Source organism: Typopeltis vanoorti, chromosome 13, assembly GCF_054136105.1.
Source record: "Typopeltis vanoorti isolate ZY-2024b chromosome 13, IOZ_Tvanoo_1.0, whole genome shotgun sequence".
NCBI classification, from domain to species: domain Eukaryota; kingdom Metazoa; phylum Arthropoda; class Arachnida; order Uropygi; family Thelyphonidae; genus Typopeltis; species Typopeltis vanoorti.
The window spans coordinates 3,738,519-3,755,260 of record NC_143561.1 but is presented as its reverse complement, the minus strand read 5'-3'; the positions used below and the strand labels follow the sequence as shown (position 1 = coordinate 3,755,260).

General features: G+C 35.0%; 1 protein-coding gene across 1 annotated transcript in view; it reads left to right on the top strand.

The window, feature by feature from the left end:
• cactin (cactin, spliceosome C complex subunit) overlaps nucleotides 1–16,742 on the top strand; it is a 207,379-nt gene that overhangs the window by 65,083 nt on the left and 125,554 nt on the right. The window contains exon 7 of the mRNA XM_090402413.1: nucleotides 8,034–8,105. Coding sequence (XP_090258539.1) covers nucleotides 8,034–8,105 — 72 coding nt within the window. The remainder of the gene's footprint in view (nucleotides 1–8,033; nucleotides 8,106–16,742) is intronic.

Sequence of the window (16,742 nt, the reverse complement as noted above, 5' to 3'; positions counted from 1 at the left end):
AACTTTTATGTGGAACATTTTGAGCAACATGCCTCTCCTTTAAAACTCAAAGTCTGGCTTAGATACGTTAACAACATTTTCGCAATCTGGCCCCATGTCTGCCAGACACTAGACACTTTCCTTAGCCACCTAAACAAACAACACAAATGAGATTGAAATGAATGAATGAATGAATTCACAATTGAGATTGAAAACTAGAACACACTTCCATTTCTAGATACACTTGTTACACGTCATCCTTCTGGCAGTCTTTCCTTCACTGTTTATTGGAAACCGACACATACTGGCCAATATATATACATAAATTCCTACCGCCACCCAGCACAAAAACTAGGTATTATTTATACTCTAAAAAACAGTGCTTTGAAGGTTTGCTCCAATGAAGTGCTGAAAGACAAATTTAAAGTTATCAGCAATATTTTTCTAAAAAATGGTTAAAGCCAAAACACTATTAACAAAATTCTCTACAAGACCTCGATAAAAAAAAAAAACAAAGATAAACCAGACTACAATAAAACTATAACCATTCCTTACATTGAAGGGACATCAGATAAAATAAACATAATACTACAGAGATACAACCTTAAAGCCTTCTTTAAACTACCTGCAAAATTAAAGCGCTTACTCAACTCATGTAAAGACCCACTCCCTCCACTGGCCCATCCTGGAGTATACCGTACTTATTTCACCTGTAATGTACCATACATAGTGGAAACAGGATGCACAATTCCAATCAGACAAAAGGAACATAAACGACACATTAAATATAATAACTATGGTGAAGCTGGCCTTTTTGATCATGCCCTGAACACTTTACATAGAATTGACTGGAAAAGCACCAGTGTTTAAATCATACCAAAACATGTATGAATATAAATTTAAGGAAGCCTGTGAGATTCTTCTCAGCCACCTCAATCTGAACAATAATGATGGTCTAAAAATCCCAAGCATATGAAAGGCACATATTTTACCCACGGAATCTTTCTCCCCAAGAGTTAACTATAAACAGGACCGTAGGTAATCCAGAATCCTAAATCTAATATAACAATTGTAATCTTAAAAATAGGACATCATTGTTACTGTTAGAAAACTATCTATATAAAATAATGTTTCTCTCAAGTTATCTTAAACAGAATTTAGCTTTGATGAGTTTCTAAATAATTAATTTTTAATTTTATCTGCATTTTTTTTCCACTAGAGGTCATGCCAGTAGAATAACGGGTGATCAAATCATTGTTTCTTTAGCTTACTGTGTGAAATGTAACTCAGCTTGTCCTTGTATATACTCCAGATGATGACTTTATTATGAAGGTCGAAACGTCAGGAAATTAAAATAGTTATTTATAACATGGTTGTAAAGTCATAATTTCTAAAATGAATGCTGATCACTGTGCAACACTAAAAGAAAAGAGGTATAAAAGTCTTACAGTGGCTTAACTAGTTCAGAAGGCCTGGACAGAGGGACGAATTTCAGATGATTGGAGTAGAGCTTTCATAGTGCCCATATATAAAAAAGGAAATGAAATGAATGTGAGAATTACAGAGGTATTTCCCTACAGAGTGTTCATGGTAAGATTTATTCAAGTATACTTGAGAAATGGTTGAGAAGAATTGTGGAAGAAAAGCTTGGTGAAGAACAAGCTGGATTCAGGCCAAATAGAGGCTATCAGGATCAGATTTTCACTTTACGACAAATAGTTGACAAATCATGGGAATATAACAAAGATTGCTATTTAAGTTTTGTAGATCTGGAAAAGGCATATGACAAGGTGCCAAGAGAGAAGCTATTCAATATGCTACAGTTATAAGATGGCAATGGTGCATTATATCAATCAATACTTGGTCTTTATTTCAGTTGTAAGTCAGCAATTAGAAATGATGGAAGTACAGGAAGATGGTTTAATGTTAAATCTGGTGTCAGACAAGGATGTACATTATCCTCTCTGTTATTCATGATCTATATGGATCACATTATGAAGGAAAGTGGTATTAAACCTGATATCAAAATTGGAGATATTAATTGTCGGCTCTTTGCTTTATGTGAACGATGTTATAAATAAATCCGCTATCTGCAAGATTCCCTGACTAAATTGAATAACTGTTGTAATAGATATGGTATGAAAGTCAGCAATAACAAGACAAAGATGAAAATAGGCAGAAGCATTGAAAATGTCAACTGACATTTTTAATGCTTCTGCATTTTAACATTTGACTAAAGAAAAATTTGAATGGGAAACCTGTGGAAGAAGTAAAACATTTCAACTACTTAGGCACGATTTTTAGTGAAGATGGTAAATTAAAAATAAGGAAATAGACAATAGAATCAACAAAGCTGGTATGGTAGGAAGTCGGTTGAATAAATTCATATGGAATAAGAGAGAAATTAGTCGGAACACTAAATTAGCTGTATACAAGACAGTGTTCAAACCAGTTTTAACTTAATGGATCTGATAGCTGGGTCAGAAATAAAACACTTGACTAAAGACTAGAGACTGCAGATATGAGAGTCCAGAGAAAGATTAGGGGCATGAACAGATGGCATCAATGGCAATATCATATTAAAAATGAGGATATTAGTAAAGAAATTGACATTGTTAGCATCCAGGAATGCATTAGCACAGCTAAACTCAGGTGGTATGGTCACTTAATCAGAATGGGAGAGGAAAGATTAGCAAAACAAGTGTTCTCTGCCAGGTTGGCAGGAAAACGACCCAGAGGAAGACTGATATATATATATATATATAAATGGATTGATACAGTACAAAGTGCTTTAGACAATAGAAATATAAGATCTGATAATGTTGGAGTCTTGACAAGTAACAGACTGATTTGGAGGAAAATTGTAGATACAAAGTTAGTAATGATGTAAATTTTTATGTAGTACTATCATATCCTGTACATCCCCTTGATTGTATATGGCAGGAATTTGATGATAAGGTCTCCAGTAAGCATAGTGGTGGTCTCATTCTGAGCAGTAAAAATTTATCTACCCCACAAAGGCATTCACAGAACGCCCTGCCCTGCCCATGGTGGTATTTGTATCTACAGCCTGTTGGTGGATGTGCTAACCATGTTTGTTATAACGTCTCTTTTTTTTTTATATAAGCTTTTTTTTTTATATAAGCTTTCTTAGCATTGATCTTAACTTATATTATTGACATGCAACTCTCAATATAAGAACAAATAAACATTATGCATTAATCCATATTCCCTGAGTATAAATATCTCGACACAGAACGTGTGTAAGGTACTGAGGAAATTATGGAAAAAATAAAAAAAAGTGCAATTGGGGAAAAAGAATTGACACCATTTCATGGATCTTCCTGAGCAATATATGAAATAATCTCTCTCTCCAAATAGACTTTGATTCAGATGAGTATTGATGCCTTAGAAGTATACCATCTCCCATATTGACGAAATGCCAACCAGACCCCCTAGATAGATGAAATGCCAACCAGACACCCTAGATAGATGAAATGCCAACCAGACCCCTAGATGACTTTCATTGTTTCTGTTTCTCCCTCCCCCACACTTTTCTAACAGACTGTAACTAACTATGGAAGAAGTATCTCTTCATTCATCCTAGGCTGTCCACTTATCACACTGATAAGTGGATAGCCTGATAGTAAAACCTAAGTAGACTTCCTGATCAGTTAGCAAATAATTCTGCTACCACTTAATTTGTTTTTTCATGCCTTGAGGAAAGCATGTATAGTGGTACACAGAGGACACTGTTAAGACCATGCCTGGACAGGAGACTAGATTCTCCCCTGTTTTGGAAGACAGGTTCTTTAATGTTTCACCTGTGTACTTCCCTTTTTCTGTGATTAACCTCTGATATTTTCAAACCTGAAAGATATATGAAAGGTTTGCATGTGTGAATCCGATATCCTCACAAGTAGGTTACTTGCACATAGAGACTTTTGACTTCACATCAGATTGCCTCACTATCCCATCATGCACAGCATATCTTTTTTGGATGTGTTTATTGTGTGCATTAAGGGAAAGTCATTATTCATACTGGTTTTCCACTTTTATTGACGTCTCATCATGGGAGTTAGATCTGTGGAGGTACTGAGATTTAAATCAGTGCAGAGTAGTGACTCTTCCCTGCATGGCAATATATATGTCTGAAAGTGAGGGTGATGTGCATTGTTGGATGGTGAGCTAATTTGATACGATGTCAATAGCCCCTGTGTACAAGTAGCCTAGCTACTTTGCTTGCAAACATTTTGAATTCTTTTGCTTTAATTTAAAGGATCAAAATAACAATATAATTTGTTATATATAATTTACTGGAAAGATCAGTTTCAACTGATTATCAATATCAGATAATAGCCACTAAGATTTTAACATTGTCCTGTTAATTGGGTCCTTGATATATAAAGAAGGAGGTGCTTAAGGAACAAAGCTGTATAACTGAGAGGAGACCTCCACATATCCTTTAAAGGAATGGGGAGAACCGACCAGGACTTCTGACCTAATGTCCAATCCTCACCTTCTCGTGGTGCACCCTGTTGGGTATCTACCTGGATACTGAATGAACGAGGATAGGCTGGCAATTTGGGATTTAGCTGACAAAAATTGTATTCTTATTAGCTTAAACCAAAATACAAATGATGGTACAACATGACAAAATTTCATGCCGACTGGGGCGTTGCACGGTTAAACAAGGCCCTTGTTGTTTTCACCAGGGAACCAGGGTGAACAGCGAAAAGTCAACTACTGGAACAAATCTGAAAACACACCAGAGATAAATATTGGTACTATCAACTGAATACTATCTTGGATGGCAAAGAAATGGAGCTAGCTGAAGAATTAGATAAGTACCAGATCGACGTGATGGGGGTGACTGAAACAAAAAAAGACAAAAACTGGTGAGATTTCTCTGAGCAATAAATACAAAATGTTATATTCAGGAAATGACAATCAAGGAAAAGAAGGAGTAGCCATAGTATTTAACACAAAATACGAGGCTAATCTTCTTGAATGGCATGCAGTCTCAAGTAGAATGATGTGGGCAAATATCAGAATGGGGAACTGGACAATGAGACTTATTTGTGCTTATGTCTTAGTAGAACCTTCTGTGGGACTTATTTGTCCCACAGAAGGTTCTACTAAGGTAGAAGTGGAGGAATTTTTTGAGGATTTAGAGAAAGCAGCTGACACAATGAAAAAGGAAAAGTTGGTCCTTGTTGGGGATCTAAATAGCAGAGTAAGAAATAATTGTCAGACATACAAAAATATATTGGGAAAATTTTAAGAAAAGAGCAAAGCTAATAATAATGGCAAATACCTGTTGGATTTCTGCTCAGGACATGGACTGGTTATTACTAACACCAATCTTGAAGAAAACCTTGATTGATTCAGCCAGAGAGGCATGTAGTGAGGTTGTCTGCAAAGATAGAAAAATCAGAACTCCAGTGGACACAGGAAGTTAAAGAGACAGTGAAGGAAAAGAAGAAAGCATACCAAAAGTTCCTGGCAAATAAGTCAGCTTGTGCTCTTAGAGAATACAGAGACAAATGTAAGAAAGCTAAACACTGTGTAAAACTAGCTAAACAAAAGACAAAGTAGGACTTTGGCAAGAACATAGAAAATAAATATCAAGAAGGTGGCAAAATATTCTGGAGGTTGTTGAAGAAGCTTATAAATGGAGGAAAGATTGCTGTAAAAGGAGTTAGAGATGATAAAGGTGACATAAAAACTGGAGAAAAAGATATCCTTGAAGTATGGAGTAATTACTTTGAGAAATTGCTAAATGAAACAAGCAGTGATAGCACAGTGGTAAAAGGCACTCAACAGGCATACAGTCAGGAATACATATCCATACTTGAAGTTGAAAAAGCCATCAAAGGCTTGAAATGTGGAAAGGCAGTAGGAGTAGATGATATCCTACCAGAAATGCTGAAGTATGGTGGTATAAAAGTCTTGCAGTGGCTGCACTGCATAGTTCTGAAGGCCTGGACAGAGGGATGAATTCCCAATGATTGGAGTAGAGCTCTCATAGTACCCATATATAAATAGGGAAATAAAACTGAATGTGAGAATTACAGAGGTATTTCCCTACTGAGTGTTCCTGGTAAGATATATGCAAGTATTCTTGAGAAACGATTGAGAATTGTGGAAGTAAAGCTTGGTGAAGAACAAGCTGGATTCAGACCAAATAGAGACTGTTGGTATCAGATCTTCACTTATGACAAATAGTTGAGAAATCATGGGAATATAACAAATATTGCTATTTAAGTTTTGTAGATGGAAAAGGCATATGATAAGGTGCCAAGAGAGAAGCTATTCAATATGCTACAGTTATAAGGTGGCAATGGGGCATTATATCATGCAATACTTAGTCTTTATTTGAGTTGTAAGTCAGCAGTTAGAATTGAAGGAAGTACAGGAAGATGGTTTAATGTTAAATCTGGTGTGAGACAAGGATGTTCATTATCCTCTCTGTTATTCATTATATGGATCACATTATGATGGAAAGTGGTATTAGACATGATATCAAAATTGGGGTTGTTAATGTCAGCTCTTTGCTTTATGTGGACGATGTTATAATTCTAAAGAAATCCATTAGAAGTCTGCAAGATTCCCTGACTAAATTGAATAACTGTTGTTATAGATATGGTATGAAGGTCAGCAATAAAAAGACAAAGATAATGAAAATAGGCAACTGCATTGTGAATGGAGAACCTGTGGAACAAGTAAAACATTTCACCTACTCAGGCACAATTTTTAGGGAAGATGGTGAATTAAATATGGAAATAGAGAACAGAATCAACAAAGCTGGTATGGTAGGAAGTCAATTGAATAAATTCATATGGAATAAGAGAGAAATTAGTCGGAACTGAATTAGCTGTTTACAAGACATTGTTCAAACCAGTTTTAACTTATGGATCTGAGAGATGGGTGAGAAGTAAAACACTTGACCAAAGCCTAGAGACTGCAGATAAGAGAGTCCCGAGAAAGATTATAGGTGTGAACAGATGGCATCAATGGCAATATCATATTGAAAACGAGGATATTAGGAAAGAACTTGATGTTGTCAGCATGCAGGAATTGTTAGCAGAGCTAATCTCAGGTTGTATGGTCATTTAAACAGAATAGACGAGGAAAGATTAGCAAAACAAGTGTTCTCTGCCAGGTTCACAGCAAAACAACCCAGAGGAAGACCAAGATATAGGTGGATTGATACAGTACAAAGTGCCTTAGACGACAGAAATATAAGATCTGAATATTGGAGTCTTGACAAGTAACAGACTGATCTGGAGGAAAATTGTAATAGGAAGTTAGTAATGATGTAAATTTTTCATGTAGTACTATCATATCCTGTACACCCCTTGAGGGTACATGGCAGGAATTTGATGATGATATATGAAGAACTCATTTTAATTTCTGCTCCTTGCTCAATATGTGTGAATAACATTGTATTCATTTGTCAATAATTATAGAAAAATGGTGTGGATTTTGTATTTTTGATAACAGGCACCTGTGCGATGGCTTTATATAATCATGCAAATAGTTGTGTTCTTTCATTTTTTTGGCATCACCATTGTATAGTCCTGATCATGATGATGCAATATTTGCTCTTTGTCTGAAAAGACCTGTTTGATTTTCATATGATATATAAGCAATCTTTAATCTTTTCATTTGGTTTCTACAGTGATAGCAACCTTTTTCATTTCTGACATTCAGGTTTTTTATCCTTTCAAATAAGTAAACTCACTGGGGACACATGCAGTTCAATGAACATAATGCGCTTGCTTCATAGTGTATTCTCTGCTTTGTCTGTGATTCCAACCAATCCATTTATTTTTCCGATTCTTTACTAATGGTCACTCATTATGAATGATAGTGATTATTGTTTAATGTCTATGATGCCTTTTTCCATTTCATATGAAAGTGCTGCATTACAAAGAGAGAGAAAATGCTAAGAAAGAAATTATTACATCTATTATTAATTTGTATTGAAGTTTTTTATGCTAGATAAAAATTAGAAAATGTATGTACATATAATTTTCATTTCATTTCAGAGAGAATTGGAAAAGGTGAAACAAAGGCGTTTAGAACGAGAGAGGGAAAGGGAAGCCAGGGAGGATGAACTGGTAAAAGATTTTTTGTGACTTGTTAATTTTATAGTTAGTTTTACTTGTTAGTTTTACAGAATTTAATCATACAGCAATCTCTTCAGGATCTTTTATCAATATGAAAATAATTTTTCTTAAATATGTTGGGGTAATCTGTATTAAAGTTTTATAGAATACTATTGCGTGAATAATTTCTCATTATTATTAATAATTCTGTTTTTTTTTTCATAAAATGGATACAGTTTTTTGAGGGAATATGTTTCCTTATCTCTTATTTTTAGAGTGAATAAGAGAAATAACATTTTTTGTCTGTAATAATGATATTTTAAACGAATAGGCAATTTACACATCTTTAGCTGTGTCATTCTCTGTTTATATTAGTAAATGCTGCATAGATACAAAATTTATGATATCCATGTTATAGGAAAATTGAGGCGTGTTTCTAGAAAAAAAAAAAGTGGAGTTATTGAAGATTGTGAGGAAAAATGAAATCATGACAATTCCTTAACAACTGCCTTTAATATTGATTGAAATCTAAGTAAGATACACACTGTCCTAGCCATACTCCCAACAAAAGTGTTCTCCAAGGCTCTTTCTTAAAATGCAAGACTTTTTTTGCTGTTAGAGTAAACTCACTAATAGAACTTTCTCTGGCTGTAAGCAGTGCTTATTATGCTGATGAATTGATATTTTTCTGTCATTCCTCTAAAATAATGATCTTTGAAAACCAGACATAACAAGCGATTGATTTTCTTTCTTCGTAGACACTTAAGTAATGAGTTCAGCTTTTCGCCTGAAAAATGATTTGTGTACAGGGCTGTTGAAAATACAGTCTTAACCCAGAATCAGAGTTATAATTCATTTTGATAAATTATGAAGACTACTACTGTGTTAAAAGTAATTACTTTAATTTTCAAACTCCATTCCTTACTCAGTACACCTAAACACCAAAACACGACAACCTAAAGTATCCCGTGGTTTACAATCTTTGGTGTAACTGCAATGTGCTGTATTTTTTCATACGGAGAAATCCATCGATCCTTTCCTTTAGTGTTACACAGTGATCAGCATTCATTTTAGAAATTATGGACTCTACAACCATGTTATAAATAACTATTTTAATTTCCCGACATTTCGACCTTCACATTAAGGTCGTCATCTGGAGTATACACATATATACAGAGACAAGCTGAGTTACATTTCACACACTATGCTAAAGACACAATGATTTGATCAATGGTTATTCTACTGGCATGACCTCTAGTGAGAATAGAATATATAAATAAAAATTTAATTAATTATTTAATTAATTAATTAGAAACTACATCAGTGCTATATTCTATTTAAGATAACATCAGAGAAACATTCTTTTATATAGATAATTTTCTTACAGTAACAATGATGTCCTAATTTAACATGACAAATGTTATATTAGATTTAAGATTCTTGATTATTTACGGTCCTCTTTATAGTTAACTCTTAGGAAGAAAGGTTAAGCGGATAGAATATGTGCCTTCCATATGCTTGGGATTTTTACACCATCATTATTGTTAAGATTAGGGTGGTTGATAAGAATCTCACAGACTTCCTTGAATTTACGTTCATACGATGTTTTGGTGTCAACTGGTGCTTTTCCAGTCAATTCTATGTAAAGTGTTCAGGGTATGATCAGAAAGGCCAGCTTCACCAAAGTTATTATATTTAATGTGTTGTTTATGTTCCTTTTGTCTGATAGGAATTGTGCATCCTGTGTCTCCTGTATATGGTAGATTACAGGTGCAATAAATACGGTATACTCCAGGTTGGGCCAGTGGAGGGAGTGGGTCTTTACATGAGTTTAGTAAGCTCTTTCATTTTGCAGGAGGTTTAAAAGATGGCTTTAAGGTTGCATTTCTGTAGTGTTCTATTTATTTTATCTGTCTCTTTAATGTAAGGAATGGTTATAGTTTTATTGTAGTCTGGTTTTTCTTTGTTTTTTATTGAGGTCTTGTAGAGAAGTTTGTTAATAGTGTTTTGGCTGTAACCATTTTTTAGAAAAGTATTGTTGATAACTTTAAATTTGTCTTTCAGTGCTTTATTGGTTATCAGTTATCTTCAAAGCCTGTTTTTTATACTAATAATGACACCTAGTTTTTGTGTTGGGTGGTGGTAGGAGTTTATGTGTATATATTGGCCAGTATGTGTCAGTTTCCAGTAAATAGTGAAGGAAAGACTGCCAGAAGGATGACGTGTGACAAGTATATCTAGAAATGGAAGTGTGTTCTAGTTTTCAATCTCAATTGTGAATAGTGCATTTGTGTTGTTTGTTTAAATGGCTGAGGAAAGTGTCTAATGTCTGGTGGCCATGGGGCCGGATAGCGAAAACATCTTCAACGTATCTAAGCCAGACTTTGGGTTTTAAAGGAGAGGAATGTAGAGCACGTTGCTCAAAATGTTCCACATAAAAGTTAGCAATGGGGGATATAATGGTGAGCCCATGGCTGTGTGATTGAAATTGAGTTTCAAAACCAGAACACACTTTCGTTTCTAGATACACTTGTCACACGTCTTCCTTCTGGCAGTCTTTCCTTCCCTGTTTAGAAACCGACACATACTGGCCAATATATACACATAAACTCCTACCACCACCACCCAACACAAAAACTAGCTGCCATTAATACTCTAAAAAACAGGGTTTTGAAGATTTGCTTCAATGAACAAGCATTTAAAGATGAATTTAAAGTTATCAGCAATTCTTTCCTAAAAATGCTTATAGCCAAAATACTATCATACATTAAAGGGACATCAGATAAAATAAACAGAATACAGAAATACAACCTTAAAGCTGCCTTTAAACCTCCTGCAAAATTAAAGAGCTTACTCAACTTATTTAAAGACCCACCCCTTCCGCTGGCCCACCCTGGAGTATACTGTATTTATTGCACCTGTAAACTACCATATATATAGGAGAAACAGGACGTACAATTCCTATCAGACAAAAGCAACATAAATGACACATTAAATATAATAACTATGGTGAAGCTGCCCTTTCTGATCATACCCTGAACACTTTATATAGAATTGATTGGAAAAGCACCAGTTGTTTACATCACGCCAAAACATGGTATAAATTTAAGGAAGCCTGTGAGATTCCTATCAACCACCCTAATCTTAACAATAATGATGGTGTAAAAATCCCAAGCATATGGAAGGCACATATTCTGCCCACTTAACCTTTCTCCCTGAGAATTAACTATAAAGAGGACCGTAGATAATCCAGAATCTTAAATCTAATATAACAATTGTCATATTAAATTAGGACATCATTGTTACTGTAAGAAAACTATCTTTGATGTAGTTTCTAATTAATTAAATTTTTATTTTTATTTGTATTTTTTATTTAATTTTTTTTAATATATTCTATTCTCACTAGAGGTCATGCCGGTAGAATAACTGTTGATCAAATCATTGTGTCTTTAGCATACTGTGTGAAATGTAACTCAGCTCTCTGTGTATATATATATATATATATATATATATATATATATATATATATATATATATATATATATATATACTCCAGATGATGACCTTAATATGAAAGTCAAAACGTCCGAAAATTAAAATAGTCATTCATAACATGGTTGTAGAGTCCATAATTTCTAAAAAAAAATCCATTTAGTTGTGTATGGAAGAGCATGTGAGAGACCATGTATGGCAGAAATAGAGCCAGCATACTATCAAATCATGTTAATTCTTCTGATCCTAATGACGACGATTCTATCATTCATCCAGTGATCTGGAACAAATCAAAAAACATTTTTAGATGCTGTGATGAGCTTGGAAGAATTGTGGAATCATTAGAAATTGTCCTCAATCTGGTCCATCTTAATACTAACCTCAGCTATACTTAGCTGATTGTCACTCCTCAGCTATCCATCTTCAGCATACAAGAGATCATTCATGCCTGCATGAATGTGACCAATAATACTGTGACAGTCAAAATGTCAGCAATACATTTGCAACTTAATTTATAACTTTTTGGGCCAATGTTGTTTAATTTGTATATAAATGATATAGGAAACGGCTTAAAGGGAGATATTCAGTTGTTTGCTGATGATGCAAAGTTGTGTAGTGCAATAAAAAATCAAGCTGATGTTGAAAGTTTGCAGGAGGATTTAAATAAGCTGGTAAAATGGGCAAAAGAAAATGGATGTCAGTTCAATGTGGAAAAGTGTAAAGTCATGCATTTTGGGATTAAAAGATTACCAGCTGTGTACTACATCGATGGAAAGGTACTCCAAGAGATTGATGAGGCTAGGGACTTAGGGGTATTGGTAGATAGGGAGATGAAGTTCAGAGGACACATTGCTAAGGTGTCCAAGATTGCACATAGGATTACTTGGTTGTTGAGGAACACACTGACATCCAGAGATAAAGAGGTTATTATTCCCCTTTATAAAGCATTGATACTTCCACATTTGGATTACTGTGCTCAGGTCTGGTCACCTGGATTCCTTGGAGATGAGGAGGCTGTGGAGAGGGTTCAGAGAAGAGTGACCAAGTTGGTGAGTGATATAAAAAATGCTCCCTACATTGATAGATTGAGAGCTTGTGGATTGCAGAGATTGGTTGATAGGCGAAGAAGAGGGGATATGATAGAAACATTCAAATTACTAAAAGGTTTTTATAGGATTGATGCAGGGGAAATGTTTCAGCTGTGTGATAGTGATGGAAGAACAAGAGGTCATCTCTGGAAATTAAAGAAGAGTGTGGTTAACAAAGGTGTCAGAACAAGGTTTTTTGCCTGGAGGGTGGTGAATGAGTGGAATTCATTGCCTGACTTAGTTGTGAGCTCTTCGTCTGTAAATGAATTCAAGAAGAGATATGACAGATATTGTTTTGCTAGTTTGGGTCTCCCGCGATGAGTCTACTGACTCCATGGAGATACCCGTAATAATAATAATAATAATAATAATAGTTTTTCTAGTTTGTTATCTGTAAATTTCTTCAATTATATATATATCAGTAAATTAAAGTAATAATTCTTAACACAGAAAAGAATCAGAGTTAAGAATGACTAACTGTTATCTCATTAGCAGCAGCAGGACTCATTTTTGATCTAAAAAAAAAAAAAGTCTACTTACATTTCTTGCACATATTTTTCAACTGAGCTAGAAGTGCAAGAGAGCACCGAATATCTTTCATATCTTCTTTACTTAGTCAACTGTGCATACAGTTGCTCAAAGATTGATTATGGATTACAAGTCCTATCCACCATTAAGACAAAGCTTGAAATTATGCATTGCAGTCTATGGTATGTATAGCGCTCAGTTGGTATAGAAAAAGCCCTTTGGTCGGAAAGACCTGAGTTTGATTCCTGTCCAAGATGCGAGGAACTTTTATCTGGTCTCTTTTGACTAAAGGTGGGTTAGCTGGTCTCATACGGAGGCAGAGGGTTTTTCGTCCCTCAGAACAGGCAAACCAGCCTGTGAGCACATGCTGCTACAGTCAAAAATACACCCCCCCCCCCCCCCAATGGCAGGCTCAGCAACAGGCTGGTTGGGAATTTTACTAACAAAGTCACATCAGTGTAATTGCAGACCCTGCATTGGAAGCAGGATAAATGCTCAGTGGAAGAAGTCTAGGGTATGTATGAACAGAGGAGAGGATGATGTTCTGCTTAAGTCACATTCTTGCACATTCTTTCTCACTGATGGCTGATGACCCTCCTATATGCATGCACTCTAAAATTCATCGTAGCATTAATCTTCTGGTTGTGTGTGCCTCACCACTTTACTTTAAAGAAGCATGTAACTTATACTACTCTTGCTGACCTGTAATACATTCAGGCAGATCATATTGAACTCAGACGAAATGCATTTATTTTTTAATGTTTTCTTCTTCTTCACTCATAGTCTCTGAAGACCATTGGGTCACTATAAAGGCAACAGTCCTAATATGGTCTCTCTAGATGTTTTCTGTCCTTTTTGATCTCCTTAACAAGGTGGAGAACAAAGAGTTAGTTGGTTTTCTAATATTATCCATCCAGGTGATTCTGAGTTGCTCCTGGTGTCTTTTACCAGAAGTCGAGCCTTCTAGTGCTGTTTTAAGTAAACTATCGGATCTAGCCACACAACCCAGCCACTGGAGCTGTTGCTGGGTTGTGTGTTTCAGTGTATTTAAATAATGATATTTTCTTGGATTCTGTCAGTAGAGTGGATTTTCCTTCTAGCCTTGTCTTTTGTTATGTGTACCGTATATAGTATCTTCAGAATTTTTCTGCAGCAGTTCATTCAAAGGTCAATAGCTTTTTGTCATCTTCAGCAATGTCCATCTCTCGCATCCATATAGTAAGACAACTAACAATAGCCTTATAGTTAGCTGTATTTTATTGACCTTCCAAATTGGTAAGTCAGTATTGCTTTAGCAATGCATGCTTTTTAATATCTTGTTTAGACCAGCCATTTCTGTTGTACACTTTCCAAGTAGGTGAATCTTTCTTCTACTTCCAGTTTTTCATCATTAACTGAAATTTTCATAAAAGTTTTTTCCCAAAGACATTGTTTTTGATTTGTAAATGCTGATCTTTAATCCGTAATTACTAAGTGTCCTAGAAACTCTGTTAATTGTTGTAATTGATGTTCATTCTCTACTATTAGGTCAATGTCATTGATGAATCTAAAATTATTGATTTTTTGTTATCAATTGTAATTACAATACAACTATTTTTCAAGGCTAAGTTATTATATATTCCAATTGTAGATTAACAAGTATTGGCACAAGTATGCAGCCTTGACACACTCACCTCTTTCCATTTTGAAAGGCTTCCTATAGCTGCTATTGATATCTGTTAACATTTCTGAAGAATGGTAAAGTTTTAATAAGCCGTACTATTTTATTACTATTCCGAATTGGTTCAGTATTCTCAACAATGCCTTGTGCCATACTGAATTGAAGACCTTCTGTATATCTTTATAATTGTGACAAAGTATTTTATTATGTTCAGTATATTTTTCTCCAATGAGATGTGTTGAAAATAAGTATCTATTGTATTAAGCATAAAAAAACATTGTTTAATACTGACCATATACAAATATTTTAACATTCTTTGCCTACCAGTTTCGCTAGCAAACTGTCTAGCTTTTTCAAGGTGTTGACGGAAAAGTATAAAAAATACCAGTAAATGCAAATTGAAAGGAACATAAAAATGTTGTAAACACTCTAGTAGCTAAGGTTGCATGTTCGCGTGACAGAGACTGAGTGGATTCATTGTTCTTAATCATTATCACGCATGCGTGTTTGTTGTAAATGCATAATGTGATTACTAGCTAGCTGTAGTTCAGATGGATTTAGAGAGAGGATGAGGTTTTTCCATGAACTGTTAAGAATAGTACCCTGGTTTCTGTTGAGGTTTCCGCCAGTTTTTAACACTACTGCGGCTTCCTTGAATAAACGATGTCTATAGTCGTTGTCTAAATAAGGCATAGAGTTATTTTGCCACTCTATCGTGTGGTTAGACGTACAGAAATGATGTGCTAAGCCGGAAGAAATACTTCTGTTGTGGTTTACATTACAAACGTGCTCTCTCTGTCTAATCTCCAAACTCTGTTAAGTTTGTCCGATGTAGGCAAAACCACAGGAGAAAGGAATATCCAGTAATATACTACAAATATCCAGTAATATACTACTGGATATTTGTAGAATGGCACCTTGTCTTTTGGTGATCCTAAAAAATGTTTGATGCTAGTGGTTGGTTTGAAGATCACTCTGATGTTGTGGGCTTTTAGTATTTTGGCTGTTTGATAAGAAATTGACTTGATGAAGGGAATCACTACAGTAGAAATGTGCTGGAGTTTGGTTCTTCTTGTCTGGGGTTGTCACCGTATAGATATTTTTTGATGATGTTCGGAGGGTATCCATTTTATGATGATGTTTTGGCAATTAGTGAGATTTCAGTCTGTGTATCCTCCTCTTCTGATATAAACTTACATGCTCTAGTTTTCAACATATGGATAATGCGTAGTTTGTGTGTCTTGTGATGGTTAGAAGTATAATGAAGGTATCGTCCAGTGTCTGTCGGCTTTCTGTAAATAGATAAATTGACACTATTTGATTGTCTTTTTATCAAGATATCTAGAAAATGCAGATGGTTGTTGTTTTCAACTTCCAGAGTGAATTTTATCTTGTTATGTATGGAGTTGATTTTATTCACAAACGATTTTAGGTTTTCTAAGCTATCTTGCCATATAATGAAAATATCGTCAACATATCTCCACCATATAGATGGTCTAGGGGAGATTGTTGAGAGAATTTCTTTTTCAAGTTTTTCCATGAAAAGGTCTGCACAAGATGGTGACAGCAGACTTCATTGCTAGGCCTTCTAATTGTTGGTATATGGTGTTATTATCCTTGAAGAAATTAGACTGAAGGCAGTGTTTAAACATGTGTGTGATGTCTAGAGGAAAGAGGTCTTGAATGATGTTTATTACCTCTGATGTTTATCTACCTGAATGATGTTTATCTACTGGCACATTGTTGAAGAGGGACACAATATCCAGACTGGCTAGTATGTCTGTTGGTTCAATCTTAATGGCTTGGAGTTTATTCACAAAATGTTGACTATTCTTGATATAGGATTCTGTTGATCTTATTTTGTTATTTAATAAGTTTACA